Genomic DNA, 14,738 nt, shown 5'->3' with positions numbered 1-14,738 from the left:
TTTACTCATTGACAGACTGAACAAACACTCTGCTGTGAGAGCTGCTTAAAGACACACTGCACAAACACTGCACAGGACTCCAGATTCCCCCACAGGAACTGAGACCTGCTTAGCTTAGCTAAGCACAAAGACTGCATGTGCACATATTCAAAATGTTGCAGTCTTTGCTTAAATCTAAAAATGTGTGATTATTAATGCTAACAAAAATCGGTAATTATTCAGAAATGTGCAGAAAGACTGCAGTTCCTCTAATATCCAACAGAGGCTTCAGCATGATCATAGTTTAATGGGCACTAAACCTACTGTGTGTATATTAATTTTAGGCAGAGTGCTGACAGTCATGGGGATTTATGTCAAAAACATTAGTCCACATTAATAATGAGGCTCTGACACATTTTAGACCCATCAGAGATCACTGTGAGTAACTAAAACTGGAACGTGGCATCACAGACTGTCTTGTTAAAGATTTGCTGTAAAGCAAATCAACCTGTTTGAAACCTCTATTTTCACAGAGCTACAGGCTAGCAGCTCACTTGCTGCCTCTTTTTCTGCTTTAATGTTTTCATATCTCTGCTTTTTTATTTTTAACACCCTCTGCGTATTTGCTGTTTCACTGCTGATTTACTGATGAACTTTGACCTGCTCTACGGTACAAGTGTATGTGAACAGGATGTTCCTCACCTGTCCATGTGGTTCCTCACACATCTGTTATAATCACTGTGTTGAACATTTACTCTGTGCTGTCAATAATACAGCCACAAATGCTTTCAGAAGTGGCTTTGTTTCATAATTTTAGTGTTCAAACTGAGAATGATATTCTCTCCTGATAGCTGAACGGGGGGTGTGTTTTACATTTTATGGCGTCTTTCTAACCACAGGCAGCTGCGACTGATAAGCTCCATAAAGCCGAGATCAAACTGAAACTGGAGCACCAAGAGCAGCTCCACCCGAACTGTGCAACTGACACTTTCTGCTTGACTGGCAGAGTGAGGCCCTTTGAGGACTGTGAGAGGCAGATAACAGCAGCCTTGCTGTTAAAGGACACATAAAGTGAATTCACATTATTTTTTCTCTATCGCAGTCTGCATTCAGCTTCCTGTCTGGATGTTGTCATACGTGCATTGTGGTGTTAAAGTCCATAGAAACCCTGTAGTTACTGTAAAATGTCAGCTAAAATTTCATTTTGATAGATAAAGGGAGAATCAGCTTTAGTAAAATATGGGGTGTTGGTAGGTTGGTTTTTAATAACAGATATATTAAAAACCAACCTACAAGTTGGTTGTAGGTTGTTCAATGATTGTTCATACAAATCGACAGGCTGTAAATTTTAGAGGTACTACAGAAACCGTCTGTTAGATTTGTATTGTTTATTGTCATTTATGCTTAGAAATTTTTAACTATATATGCTTAGAGGTGCATAATCGATTGTGTAGTGATAGGATGTGTGATCCTTAATAGTCTGCAAAGGCTTGGTGTGCATTCCAGAGTGTTCTGGCATTCACACCCACATCCTGGGAGCATGGGAGAGGTCGTACCTTCTCTTATTGTTTTATGGAAGGATAAACATGTCTATATCTGTTTTAGGCTAAGTGCCTTTTGTTTAGACGAACTGTTGGACTTCCAAACCAGCAGGGTTAGGGAAGTCATTTATGGGGTCACACTCTGACCACACACACACTTACACAACGCACAGGTAAGGTACTCTTTGTGTGTATGTAGACGTCATATGTTAATGAACCTATGTATATTCATGTAACCTCAATAAAAGAGCAGTGTTACGGGGGAGCGGATGAGAGCACCTGGGGTCAAGCGAAGGAACGGCGTTTGTCCAGTTCTCTCCCGTGCATGAGAACCATAAAGAACTTTGCCTACTCGTGTCTTGCTTTGCTGTGTAATTAAATTGTCCTTAACGTTCCAGCAAATAGGTTTATGCTACAAACCTATCACCGTCCTTTACGCCGACACAAACTGCACGGGTATGCAGGAAAAAAAAATCTGCCTGCTAAACTGAAAGTTCTCCAGACCATCAACCACTAAAAACATGTGGCTCAAGTCCTAAAACAAGCAAGAATGAGAATCCTTTGGCAAAAACTACAACAAAACTACAGAAATGTAAACCCTTGGTTCCCAAATGCTTACAGACTGTTGTTAAAGGAAGAACAGTCAACGGTTATCTTAGTATTTTATTATCTTATTATTTTAATCTATTGTATATAGTATCTTATTCTTATTCTATTCCAGTGTTTCTAATTTTTGCTATATAACTTTGCACTGTCCACTTTGGAGGGCGATCGTGGCTCAAGATTTGGGAGTTCGTCTTGAATGAATAGTGGAATTGTAAAGCGCTTTGAGGGGTCCCGAAAAGTGCTACATAAATGCAATCCATTATTATTATTACTTTCTGCTGTAACAAAACAAATTTCCCACATGTGGGACTAATAAAGGTTATCTTATCTTATTAAATACAGGTTTTAGATTTATTTTCAATCAAGGCCCCAACCTGGAGCTCAGTGAGGCAACAGTGTTCAGCTAACAGATAAACGTACAAACTATAGACAATATTACTTTATTGAATATGCAAACAGAAATTAAAAACTGGTCCCATAATGTTAAATGGTCACTTGATTTTAGTCGTTGTTTAGTAAAATGTAAAAAAGAGAAACCAGAAGAACCAGAAGTTCGGTGTAGGAATATGATGGTCTGCATCACTATCATCTGATGCTAACAAACAACCCAAACCAACAAAAGTAAAGAAATGCTTCCACTGCAGAGTCAGTCCCTCAGAAGAAGAAGAGACTTCCTGTACACAAACTTTTTCCTCTTCTATCGTTGCTCTTTCATCAGCTGTGCCTGAGCCTGCCTCCTCATGGCGAGGGCTGTCAAGGCGCAACACAACGTCAGGCAGGGAAAGGAGGCGCAAGCCAGCAGGAGGCGCTCCTCTCCAAACTCTCTGACCATCGCCGGCCGCCGCCATAGGAAGTCGTGGAACAGCGCTTCCTGCTGGGCCAGTGTGCAGAGTGACAGCAAGATGTGGAAGAGCTGGTGTCCGTGGCCGACGATGTCAAAGTGGCCGGGGTAGAAGCGCTCAGGAACGGGGCAAGAGAAGAAGAAGGCGGACAGCATAAACAGCACCACCTGGTGGAAAAATGACAGAAAGCTTTTTGACAGTAGCACAAAAATATACAAATAAGAACAATTTGTGCAATAATTTTACCCAAAATTACTAACTAGTAATAAATATAACTGTTAGGTCTAATAAATCCATGACTAAAGAAATAAGTAAAAGGAACTACCTGCAAGAAGTGCAATGGTAGTGCAGGGCTGCCTGTCCAGCTGTGGGTGGCAAGACGGTGGGCAACAGGGCTGATGTCCACTAGGTAGGCCACACCCATTGGGATCAGCTGGCAGAGCTTCCTGTGAAGGGGGTATGGACGGCGGAAACGAAGTTTTGCATAGCAGCAGGCGGTGCACGAGAGCCACGCAAGGAGGGCAGCTGCTGGGAGGAAGACCTGAAATCCAAAAACCTGATCAGGACATCTGAACATACCGATGGGACGGAAGACTCAAACACAAACCTTTCTAACCATGTTTTCCCTTCCATCTGAACATCCAGGCATCATTGCAATAAGAAATCCAACTGTCCACAAAGTAATCATCAAACCATTAAATAAGCCAACTACAAAACATCCAAATTGTCCATCCATGAACAAACCTGTCCAGCCTGCACTGGGTTCATCAGTCCAACATTCACACTATTCAGTCATCTAATCACCCCACTTTCCAATATCCAACAGTCACAGTATTCAGCTGTCCAACATCCAATCATTAAACTGTCCAACCACCCAGATCTCCAACCATACAGCTATACCCGTCCAACAATCCAATATCCAATTATCAAATTGTTTACCAATATCATTTACAAACCATCCAGTCATCCAACACCCAGTCACTAAACTGTCCACTCATCACACTATTTAACAGTCCATGAGTCAAACTATTCAACCTCCTAGCTCCAGTTGGGAGGTATATCCAGTTGCATCACTGGATATACAGCCATAACAATATCCAGTGATTCAATAATGCAACATCCAACAATCAAATGAACCAAATTCCCAACCATTAAACCGTCCAGGACTCCATTTATTAAACTATCCAACCATCCAGTCATCCAACATCGAATCACTAAACTGTGCAACTTTCACACTATTAAAATTCTAACTACCCAACTATCCAACCATCAAGTTCTCCAACCATACAAACATACCAGTATTCAACATCCAACTACCTAGTATCAACTCGTCTAACTGTTTGACCATCACACCATCTTGCAGTCCATGTATCCAACTAGCCAGTCAGCCTGCTCCCCAAAAATACAACCATATCAATATCCAAACATCCAGCTTTCAGACCATTAAGGTATTACACTGTCCTACAATCCATCTATCCAAAATACAACAATCCAACTGTCCAACAATCACAGTATCCAAACATCCAATGGTTATACTATCAAACCATCCAACTATCCATATACAATACAGTCATCTAACTGTCAGGGGGTGAAAGGCTGATATGTGGAAGTGGACATGAAAGCAGACTCAAGGGACAATAGACTAGCAGTTACTAGCAGACGGGCACAGTGGACTGGAGCAAACTGAGGGCACCGCAAGATCAGGCTCCATCTGTAGAAAAAGAGGGGGTTGGTACCCTAGAGAGGCTTCAAAAGGCAAGAGACCTATAGCAGAAGAGAGAAGTGAGTTATAAGTATATTCAGTCCATGAAAGTTTCCAGTTGGCTCCGAAAGTTGTGCAAAAATCTTCAAATTGTCTTGTTAACGGTTGAAGAAAGTGACAAGTAAAGAAAGCTGCAGCGGAGTTTAGTTCCAGGAACGGCAAAAAACAAACTGGACACACAAGGAAACAGCAGTTAGAATTCAACGAGGCAAATAACAAGAGATGGAAGAGCCAAGTTACAGCCGTAGCTGACGGACTGGCAATGAGACAAAGGGTGAGCTGGTCTTAAATGCCAGCCTGCTGATTGCCACTGATGGATCACTGCTGGATGATGCATGTGGAAATGAGCCTCTGCCCTCATGGGCAGGTACTGGAGAACCAGAGCCAGCATGGAGAAACACATCAAAACAGCAGACACTCACGCAACCACCCAACCATCACAGAATCCAGCCATCTATCATTCAGTGAAAATACCCAAACATAACACTGTCAGACTATCCAACATGTAACATCCAACTGTCCAACCTCCTGCCTCCATCCAGTCAGTCAGTCAAGACTAAATTTCCACTACCTTACCAGAAAACTACCAGGCCGTCCAAAAAATCAACCAACATTGCAGACGTCCAACAATCAGCCATCAAATATTACCATAGTTCAATATCTGTAAACAAACCTGTCCCAGCATGCTTTGTCTCCAGGCAGTGTTGGAGCTGTACAGGCAGAGAGCCAGAGCGCAGCCATACTGATAGACGGCCACGCCCACATAGTCCAGGAAGAATAGTGAGTAATGCGCCTGCTCTGAGTGGGACTGCAGCAGGTGAGCGGCAGCACTGCAGGAGGTAACACGATGTTAGTTAAAGCTGCAATATTTAAAATGTTTACATTAAACTTCAAACATCATTCCCAAATCAAATATATAGGAAGACTTTGTTATCGTTGGTGACTAAAGAATGAATCACTCACCTGCAGCTGAGGTATGTGACTGCAGAAAGAACATAGAGGACCAGAGGTAGAGAGGAGGCATCCACAGAAAAACCTTCACCTTCAGGACCCTGCAGTCGGAAACCCAGGATTCCCTTAATAGGTCAAAGGTCAGACAACAGGAAGTCAAACAGAATGTCATCATGCAGCAGAAGATCAGAGCATCTGTAAATATCCTACCCCTCCTTGCATGATGGCGAACACCATGAACCTGAGCACCACGAAGGCGGCAGCCAGCAGGTGGCTCCACACATTCAGCGTCTCATTGTGGATCTGGAACAGGCTGAGGGCGTAACACCGCCACGACATGCCCGTGGGACGGTACCCCGTCAGGATGAAGCGCTCCCGAAACAGAGGGGGAACATCCACGTCTCGGACGGTAGGGGGGTTGGATGGGAGGAGGCGGTGCAGTAGAGGGAGGAAGTTAAGACAGAGCGAGGGATGGGCAAACGACACCTGAGGCATGATGGGAGATGACCCAGCTGGATGAGGAGGAAATGATAAGAAGATTCTGTTCTGTTTGATTTGATTACCCCTACAAAATGAAAATCACACTTCAGTAAATTAAATTATAAATTTATTTGGAAGCCAAAAAGCTGAGAGTATTAGCTGTAAAGCTTATATCCTTGTTATGCTTTTATCTGTTGGGAATTCCAGATTATAAAATGTAAAATAAAAGTTTAATGCTGGGAAATGACTGTAATTCAGCAGAGATATTTGTTATTAAAATGTCAAATATTTGTACTTTATCAAACAAATTTCTACCATGAATATACCAGTAAAATGCTCTGAAGTAATTTATTTTAAAACTCTAATTTTCTAAATAAATACATTTCTAAAGGTGATGTTAACATGAAATTCACACCAGCTGTAGGTAACAACCCATCCAATGCACACATACAAATAAATCAAACCACAGATGTCCATAAACTAATTTATGTGTAATAATGCAAAATGGCCTGTATTTGTAAAGCGCTTTACTAGTCCCTAAGGACCCCAAAGCGCTTTACATATCCAGTCGTCCACCCATTGGTGATGGCAGCTACATTGTAGCCACAGCCGCCCTGGGGCGCACTGACAGAGGCGAGGCTGCCGGACACTGGCGCCACCAGTAGGCAACGGGTGAAGTGCCCAAGGACACAACGACCGAGACTGTCCAAGCCGGGGCTCGAACCGGCAACCTTCCAATTACAAGGCGAACTCCCAACTCTTGAGCCACGATCGCCCAGGGAAAAAGTATTGAACACATGAAGAAAAGGAGGTTCAAAAAGGCATGGAAATGGCATCAGCTTCAGAAAATCAGTAATTACTGCAAATTAATATCAGCTGGTTCAGTCCCAACTGATGGTCTATAAAAATGGTGTCTCATCACCTAGGTGTCACACAAGTAAACATCTCGTGATGGATAAACCCAGTGAGCTCTCTCAACACTTTCACAACCGTATTTTTGTAAAACATACTGATGGCATTGGATACTTGGCACTTGTGGAGAGCTACAGAAAGACCTGGAATCAACAAGTTCAGTTGTTTCAAAGAAAACAAGTTATGCACTTAACTACCATGGCCTGTATGGACGTTCACCATGCAAGAGTCCATTGCTAAAGAAAAAGCGTGTTGAAGAGCGTTTAAGGGTTGCTGAACAACATTTAGACAAGCCTGTGAAACAGAGGGAGAATATAGTCTGATTAGCTGAGACCGAAATGGAACTCTTTGGATGCCAAAATACATCAAAACACCATGTTTGGAGAACAATAAGCACAGCATATCACCCCAAAAACACCAACAGTCAAGTCTGGAAGTGGAAACATTGTGGCGCAGGGCTGTTTTTCAGCATAATATATTTTTTGGAGCACAAAGCACATTAATCCAAACAAAACTAAGTCAAACTTTATTAAACTCATTCTTCTTGCTTCCTCCACTTCCGTAACATTGATTCATTAATGTTGAATTCTCTCACAGCTGCTCTATTCCCATGTTGTTGCAGTATATTAATGACTAACCTCGTATTGTGGATGGATTATCTCAGTTGTTCTCCTGACTGAAGTTTGGCATTTGTCCCTAACCATCGGGAACCCTCATGTTAATTTTTATCAGGTGGAAAAAAATTAGCGTTCATCCTCCAGCTTCACTGCGTTTATGTTATGCTAACATAGCTGTGTCGCTAGCAATCACGTAGCACATCATTATATACCAGCTAGCCCAACTTCAGTAACCCTACAAACACCACTGCTGTTTAGTTTTCTGTTTTCATTTATGTTGGAAGTGATAGCAGAGCTGTACGTTTGAATTGTTTCAGAAATCTCTCAGTCAGAACATGCTATATCAAGTTTAGGTGGAAGCTAGCGAGCTAACTTCCTGCTAACTCCTAACTAACTCCGTTACATTTAATAAATCCTGTTTTTATGGATGCCTGGATGTTAAACTTAATTGTTACACCTGGTAAAGCAGCAACACTGATCATTTTATTAAAGAAGAAAGAATTTAGACCGTTTTTAACTCTCAGTGTTCGTTTGACTTTGGTACCTGAAGTGGACGGAGTTTTGGACCCCGATTACTCCGCGAGGCTCCTGACTACAGTACCGTAATGCTCCAACAATCCATCAAGCTTAGCAGCTTCGTAGCTTACCAAAGTCGCACTAAATCATTTTTTGACAGATTTTTGAGCGCCGTGTAGCACATAAAATCAGTTTGAGGTCAATAAGCACAACCAGTTCATACATAAGGTGCACCGGATTATAAGGTGCACTGTTGATTTTTGAGAAAATTGAAGGATTTTAAGTGCGCCTTATAGTGCAGTAAATACGGTACTTCATATAAATGAAGGAAGGATGAATGGAAAGATGTACAGAGACATTCAGGATAAAAATCTGCTGCCATCTGCCAGGATGATGAAGATGAAACGAGGGTGGACGTTTCAGCAGGACGATGATCCCACAGCCAAGGATTCTCTCAGCTGCTTTCAGAGAAAGAAAATAAACCTGTTAGAATGAACCAGCCAATCAGCTGACCTGAATCCAAATGAAAACCTATGGAGAGATCTAAAGTTCATAACGGGGTCGACAGAACCTTCAGGATTTGAAGACTGTTTGTGTGGAACAATGGACCAAAATCACACCTGAGCAATGCGTGAGACTAGTTTCTCTGTGCAGGAGTTGTTTTGAAGCTGTCATCACCAATACAGGCTTTTGCACGAAGTATTAAATACATTTCAGTAAACGTGTTCAATACTTTTTCCCTATGTTTTTCTAATTAATACACCATTAGAAAGTTTGAATTCTTTGCATCTGTGTACTGCATTGTTTCACATCAATAGCAGCTTAAAAATTTATTTACTTTGAGAATTGGTATTGGTATTGGTATTCAGTACTTATTTTACCCCGCTGTGCATGAGAGGGAAATAAATGTACAGATAGGTGGCAAATAGATTGAGTTAAAAGCAGTCCAACAGCGTTGATTGGAGCTTGTTCAGCTTCAACAAACTTTGGCTTAAAGATGCTTCAAATGCCTTTTTTCTTTGGAAACACTTAAGCTTCAATCATCTCTGTACAAAGGTCAGAGGTCACAGAATCTGAAAGACAAGAAGGAAATCAAACCTACCTGAGCGTCTCCTGGATGTGAGCTGCTCGCTGCTACGCTCCACAACTTATTTTCTACTCACCTCTATTGTTTTCTGTTCGGGTCTTTGGGCCTGCTGTCAGTGTTCAAATCACACACACACACACACACACACACACACACACACACACACACACACACACACACACACACACTCCACAATGTGTTCTTGTTTTCAGCTAATTAGAGCTGATTTCAGTCTGAACAAGTTTTTCTCTGCAGAGGATTTCAGACATCATGAGACTCAGCAGTAATGCACACTTCGCTGCAGCGTGCATGCCAATACACCACCAAATCCTCTACACAGTAACGTCACATTTATTCTCTAAATACGTCAGATTAATAAAAGGAAAGATTAGGAACTTTTCTAATTCGTCCAGTGCACATGATGGTAAATTTGGAGACTAATTCAACAAAAAAAAAAATAAAGAGACAAAGCAAAGCAAAACTGTAAACTTCAAGTTTTGTTTTTCTCTTGTTATTTTAGTTACCGGTATATTTCCAAATTCTAAATGAAAACTATTCTATTCTATTTTATTCTCTTCTAAAACAATAAAAATGTAAGATGATAAAATATTTAAGAATGTTGGCCAAAACAAAACTGTAAAAGGTAACAAGCTTTGTAGAAGAATTATGTTTTAAAAAGAGGAGAAAAGCAGTTCTGCTACGCCCACTGGTGGATGGTGAGAGAACTGCAAGTCCACAACTACATGTTTAATTTGTTTTGTGTTTGATTTGTTTGGTTATATTCACACGCCATCATTCAGAGATCAAGACTGTTCCTGTAATGTTACTGTCAAATGAAGTCATGTCTTTCACTGTACAAAATACATTAAAATGTTATTTTGTGCTTGAACAAAAACGAGTAATCATCCAAACCCAGACTTGAAAACAGCATTTCACACAATCAAACACCGAGTTTTATCTGAACTGAAGCTGTTCTGTGGATTTCTCTATCACAGAGAACGCAATGTGCATATATTCACTCTGCAGGGATTCCACAAGGCTCTTTGCTCGGACTACTTTTCTTTGCACTTCATATTAACATGTATCTAAATATTAATATTCCAATGTACGCAGATGATGCAGTAGTCTTCACACAATGACACGCTCAAAATCACACATTCTTATGTCTTACAGAGGCACTGACTCAGGTTCAAGAGTGACTTCAAAATCATTAATTTGACTAATTATTGAACAGTGTGTTGTAACGCACGATCTGATATCGTCGTGTTGGTGTTGTTCCCAGATCATCATACTAAATGTTGTTCCAGGATCAACATTGCAAGTGACCAATCAGAATGTTGTGACGTCATACTTTTGCGACTTCGGGAAAAAAACGCCGTAAAACAAAAAACTGTACTTAAGCTGCGAGAAACCGCCTCTGTCCGCCGATCAACGGACCCTGACCCTAACCCCAACCCTAACCCTAACCCTTTAATAAACGGTAAGCAGAACTGATATTGTCCTTGCAACATTGGAATTTCATAAATGCACGTATGGCTTGGCGCGCAAAAGAATAACGTCACAACAATGTGATTGGTCACATGCAATGTTGAACCTGGAACAACATTTTCATGATGATCTGGGAACAACACCAACACGACGATATCAGATCATCCGTGTTGTAACAGTCACAATGGTGTGGTGTCTCTTTAAGACAACCCAAGTCGAGGGTTAATGTTGTCATCCGTATGCGCCACTACTCTGTTTGTTAAGCTGCAGCCGTTCAACCGGGCTTATATGGTTGACGAAGGGAACGTGTATTAAAGAACATGCTGTGGAATTCCCAAAGCCAGCGTGAGTGTGTATTCTTTCGACTATCCTGCTAAGTGTTTTGCCCCTTCCTCTCAACCACTAAACACAACCCGACGTTACAGTGTGATGTTTATGAAACAACTAATGACGCTGTAAACAAGTTCAGTTAACTTTGACTCACTTTGGGCTCGGGTGTAACAGTATGACTGAAAATTTCAACAACAATTTAAAATTTAATTTACACAAATCCAAGCACATCAGGCCATTTCCGGGAAAAAAATCGATAAAGGCAATCTCTTAAGCTTCGATCATTTAAAAAACATGGCAGTTTTATGTATAAAGTTTTATATAGACTTTCCCCAATACTTTCAGTTGATTTATTAGGGGGATTGGTGTTAGAGCTGCTGCTAGAGTAGACAGCGAGGGGCCTGATAGGCGAACCAAATGTGAGTAAAATGTGAGGTCAGTAAAGGGGAGTAACTATTTTGGCACTTCTCAGATCGACGCTGCACATACAATGAAAGCTGATCTCAAGCAAACCAGACTTGTCATCATTTTTTACTCCACGTAGTTTTTATTTGTTTGTGTGTTTTTTATGTTACCTGCACAGAGATTATAGATAAAAATGAAGAGCTGATTCAAATCTGGCACATCTGATGTTAACACGCACTGTGCAGTTTTTAAATAAATACAACAGCAAGAATGAAATGACCAGGTTTCAATTAACTTATTTTTTAGCTCCTTTTATTTCGAAACATTTCTGTTTCCTGGGCTTCACTTCTGATCGGTCTCGGCTCGAACACAGGTGCAGCCGACCGCCACAGAGCGGAACGATGCTTTGTAGCAGCGCCGGCCATTGTGTGAGGTCAGGACCAGAATGTCCTGGTAGACGGGGACTGAGTTCAGGTTGTGTTGGTCCTTCTGTCCTGGGATGGGACTGGAACAAAAGCTGGTACTGCACTCGGCCTCCCAGAGCGTCCTGGGGATTCGGTTTCTGTCCGTGTTTGGCCTGAGTCAACAAACACAGCAACAAGTGAAATTAGACATTTATCAGAGTTGCTTCTGTTTTTACTCATTCAGTCATTTATTCACAAATTCATTCATGAGTTTACTCACGTCCAGTTCCACGGAGACAGAGATCTGCTGTGGATGTCCCCGTTTCCTTCAGTCAAGCTGGTGATCTCAGAGGAGAACGTCAGCATGGTGTCACATTCAGCTGCAGATTCAGTTTCAACCTCGGAGTGAGCGACCCACAATGCACTGCAACATACCTGAATATACAAGATTACCAACAAGTTACAATCTTGGGTTTTACTAAATGCAACTATTTCAACCATTTTTACATTTTTTCTGCATACATATATGTATTCCAGAGCTTTCTGAGCATCCTCAGCCTGTTTGAAACATCGTTCAGTGGTTTCAACTTTTAATCTAGTATGAAGAGTACGAACCTCTTAGAAACTCTTAGTGAAGCTCATCTGTGCAAGTTTCTCAGTAAGTTTTTAGTCTGTACTAGAAGCTTAAAATACTAAAACTAGAATTATTTGTTTCACAGTTTTAAACTCTGCCTTTTAAAGACTGTTAGAGCGTTTATTCCTCAAAGTCCATACGTGTGAAAAAGACAGTCCTCTCTCACTGCTTCCACGTGAAGCGGAGGGTAAGTATCAGCCAATCAAATGCCCTTCATTAACCGATTAATGACCCGAGGGACCACTTCTATATACAGGTGTATATGTTAACACACTCAATGCCACAATCTCCCCAGGAGCAGACATACCAGCAAATTCACCCTGAGCTCAAACCCAAGAGCTCCATGAAGATGCATGGCTGAAAAAGAAAAGAATCAAGCTGCTGCAGTGGTGCAGAGTCCAGAGAGCTGTGCATGAACGAATGGTGCAAACCTCGATGAACTGAAGCAACGCTGTTACCGAGAGTGGACCAAAACTGCTCGGCAGTGATGAGACAGACCGATAGACTCACACAGAGAACAAAGTTCAAATCCAGAGTGAAAATGTGAGAACAACAATTATAGATGTACTATCAACACAAACAAGCTCTTTTTAATTAAGTCTATCCGGATTTAATCCATGGTGTTGCCCAGAGGAGCGTCACCCTGAAGCTGGATGGAAATGCTGGGTTGGACTGTTTTAAAGGAGATTCTGTGGACTCTTCAGAAAAAGCTGGAAATCAAATCCCAAACCTGACATGCTTCGAGCCTCCATCAGCATCTGTTAACCTGAGCGCGCTGCTGAGAGTCTATAACCGTTCGTTAAAGGTTATTTTATTATACTTTTTAGTGAGATGATGACAATTTAAGCAACGACAAACTTCATCACTCTAAACGCTGTTTTAACAGGGTTTAAATTTCAAATCTACAGGGTCGAATAAGAACCATGATAAGCACAAAAAAAGACATGATAGTCCATTAAACAGCAGCAGCCGACACAAAACTCAGTTTTAAATATAAATAAACACAGAGTGTCTGCAGGAGGACGATTTCACGGAGAGTTTTAGGACGGGATGAACTATTACGCGTCATGACTGTGTAACTATTAGGTAAAAATACCAAAAACTGTTATAGTTGATTAAATATTATGTTAGCCACACAGATTATAATTATTATAAACCCGGTGAGCCGTACAGGAGATTATCTGGAAACGTGAAGTAAAACATTACTTTATTAAAAGCGTTTTCTGACCAGCTTAAATTTACTCACCTGCCTAAAGACCCGCGCTGGGTCCAGTTCTGGAAAGCTTGACACCTGCGCTGCACACCTGACTCTTCTAGGCCAGCTAACGACATCTCTAAAAGACTGCTTGGAACTAGTTTCTGTTTGCGACACTTTTCATGTCCATCCATTAAATGAACCCAGTAAAACCTTTCAGCCGCTGCTGGTTCTTCCAGTCTGATCAATTTCACAGTCAAACTGCTAAATTTGCTTTGCGCTGGAACTTCTCACCAGTCATCCCCAATCTAACCTTTGCGACTATCAGCCGTGAGTAATTTCTTGCATGTAATTTCCAGCAGACTAATATAATCTGGCTTTTCATCTTTCAGTCGCAGTAAACAGATGATCAGAGTGAACAAAGCCGATGCTCACCAGCAGAGTGTAGACGCCGTGCCTCAGCAGCTTCATGATGTTGCTCTGGTCCTGTCCAGCGTCTGTGTGCGACTGCTCTCAGATCAGCACAATTTATGCTGATCAGATGTGATCACGCCTGATCTCTGAGATGATAACAGCTCAAGAAACAAAACGGGAGATTCCTGTTATCTCTGCAGACCATCTGAATCACACGATGAAAGCCTGACAGGCGGTCTGTCAGATGAAAAGAACACGTTTGCTGCACTGATAACATCTGTGACAGAAAAACAGGAAAAACGTGTAAAACAGCAGAAGCTGAATTTTATTTTCAGTGTGGCAGGTTTGGTCGCATTAATTTAAAGAACAGAATTTGTTTTAATGACAACAGATTCTACTTTTTTTATTTTCTGTAATATAGTGTCCACGGTTTGCATTAAATGTGTTAATAAGTGTACGCTCAGCTTCTCTCTGATGATCTGAGATCATCACTGATTTCTTTATTTGGTCATTTCCTTCAGGCACAGCAAACTCTGGTCTTCCTGCTAAGAATGTAGGTGTTCTCCATGCTGTCT

General features: G+C 41.4%; 2 protein-coding genes across 3 annotated transcripts; both read right to left on the bottom strand.

Annotated features, from left to right (window-relative positions):
* Nucleotides 1-2,550: 2,550 nt before the first annotated feature.
* On the bottom strand, nt 2,551-8,293 carry LOC146718097 (membrane progestin receptor beta-like). Of its 2 annotated transcripts, none has more exons than XM_085454066.1 (6): nt 8,235-8,293; nt 5,892-6,193; nt 5,694-5,806; nt 5,404-5,560; nt 3,294-3,509; nt 2,551-3,135 (listed from the first exon to the last, which is right to left on the bottom strand). In XM_085454066.1, exons 2-6 carry the CDS (start codon nt 6,174-6,176, stop codon nt 2,824-2,826), a joined length of 1,083 nt encoding a protein of 360 aa, XP_085310192.1. In that variant the 5' UTR covers nt 6,177-6,193; nt 8,235-8,293; the 3' UTR covers nt 2,551-2,823. The 2 variants fall into 2 exon arrangements, with proteins under 2 accessions (XP_085310192.1, XP_085309425.1); XM_085453299.1 differs by having other exon boundaries at nt 5,892-6,246; nt 8,235-8,273.
* Nucleotides 8,294-11,591: 3,298 nt separating this feature from the next.
* Nucleotides 11,592-14,238, bottom strand: il17a/f2 (interleukin 17a/f2). The gene is made up of 3 exons (XM_085452870.1): nt 14,185-14,238; nt 12,201-12,355; nt 11,592-12,093 (listed from the first exon to the last, which is right to left on the bottom strand). The coding sequence occupies exons 1-3, from the start codon at nt 14,218-14,220 to the stop codon at nt 11,859-11,861; spliced, it is 426 nt and encodes a 141-aa protein (XP_085308996.1). The 5' UTR covers nt 14,221-14,238; the 3' UTR covers nt 11,592-11,858.
* Nucleotides 14,239-14,738: the final 500 nt, after the last annotated feature.

This window comes from Copadichromis virginalis, linkage group LG1 (assembly GCF_057382275.1).
Source record: "Copadichromis virginalis isolate Kocher_CV1m ecotype Utaka linkage group LG1, C_Virginalis_male_GT1.1, whole genome shotgun sequence".
NCBI classification, from domain to species: Eukaryota; Metazoa; Chordata; class Actinopteri; order Cichliformes; family Cichlidae; genus Copadichromis; species Copadichromis virginalis.
The sequence above is the reverse complement of the archived record's forward strand: the minus strand, read 5'-3'. Positions and strand labels throughout refer to the sequence as shown.

Coding starts and splice junctions, on each gene's coding strand:
- il17a/f2 (XM_085452870.1), bottom strand. CDS start 14,220: ATGAAGCTGCTGAGGCACGGCGTCTACACTCTGCTG. Junction 12,356..14,184: donor ACGGCGTCTACACTCTGCTG/GTGAGCATCGGC, acceptor TTGTATATTCAG/GTATGTTGCAGTGCATTGTG. Junction 12,094..12,200: donor CTGTCTCCGTGGAACTGGAC/GTGAGTAAACTC, acceptor TTGTTGACTCAG/GCCAAACACGGACAGAAACC.
- LOC146718097 (XM_085454066.1), bottom strand. CDS start 6,176: ATGCCTCAGGTGTCGTTTGCCCATCCCTCGCTCTGTCTTAACTTCCTC. Junction 5,807..5,891: donor TCGCCATCATGCAAGGAGGG/GTAGGATATTTA, acceptor TGACCTATTAAG/GGAATCCTGGGTTTCCGACT. Junction 3,510..5,403: donor GACAAAGCATGCTGGGACAG/GTTTGTTTACAG, acceptor TTTGGATTTCAG/GTCTTCCTCCCAGCAGCTGC.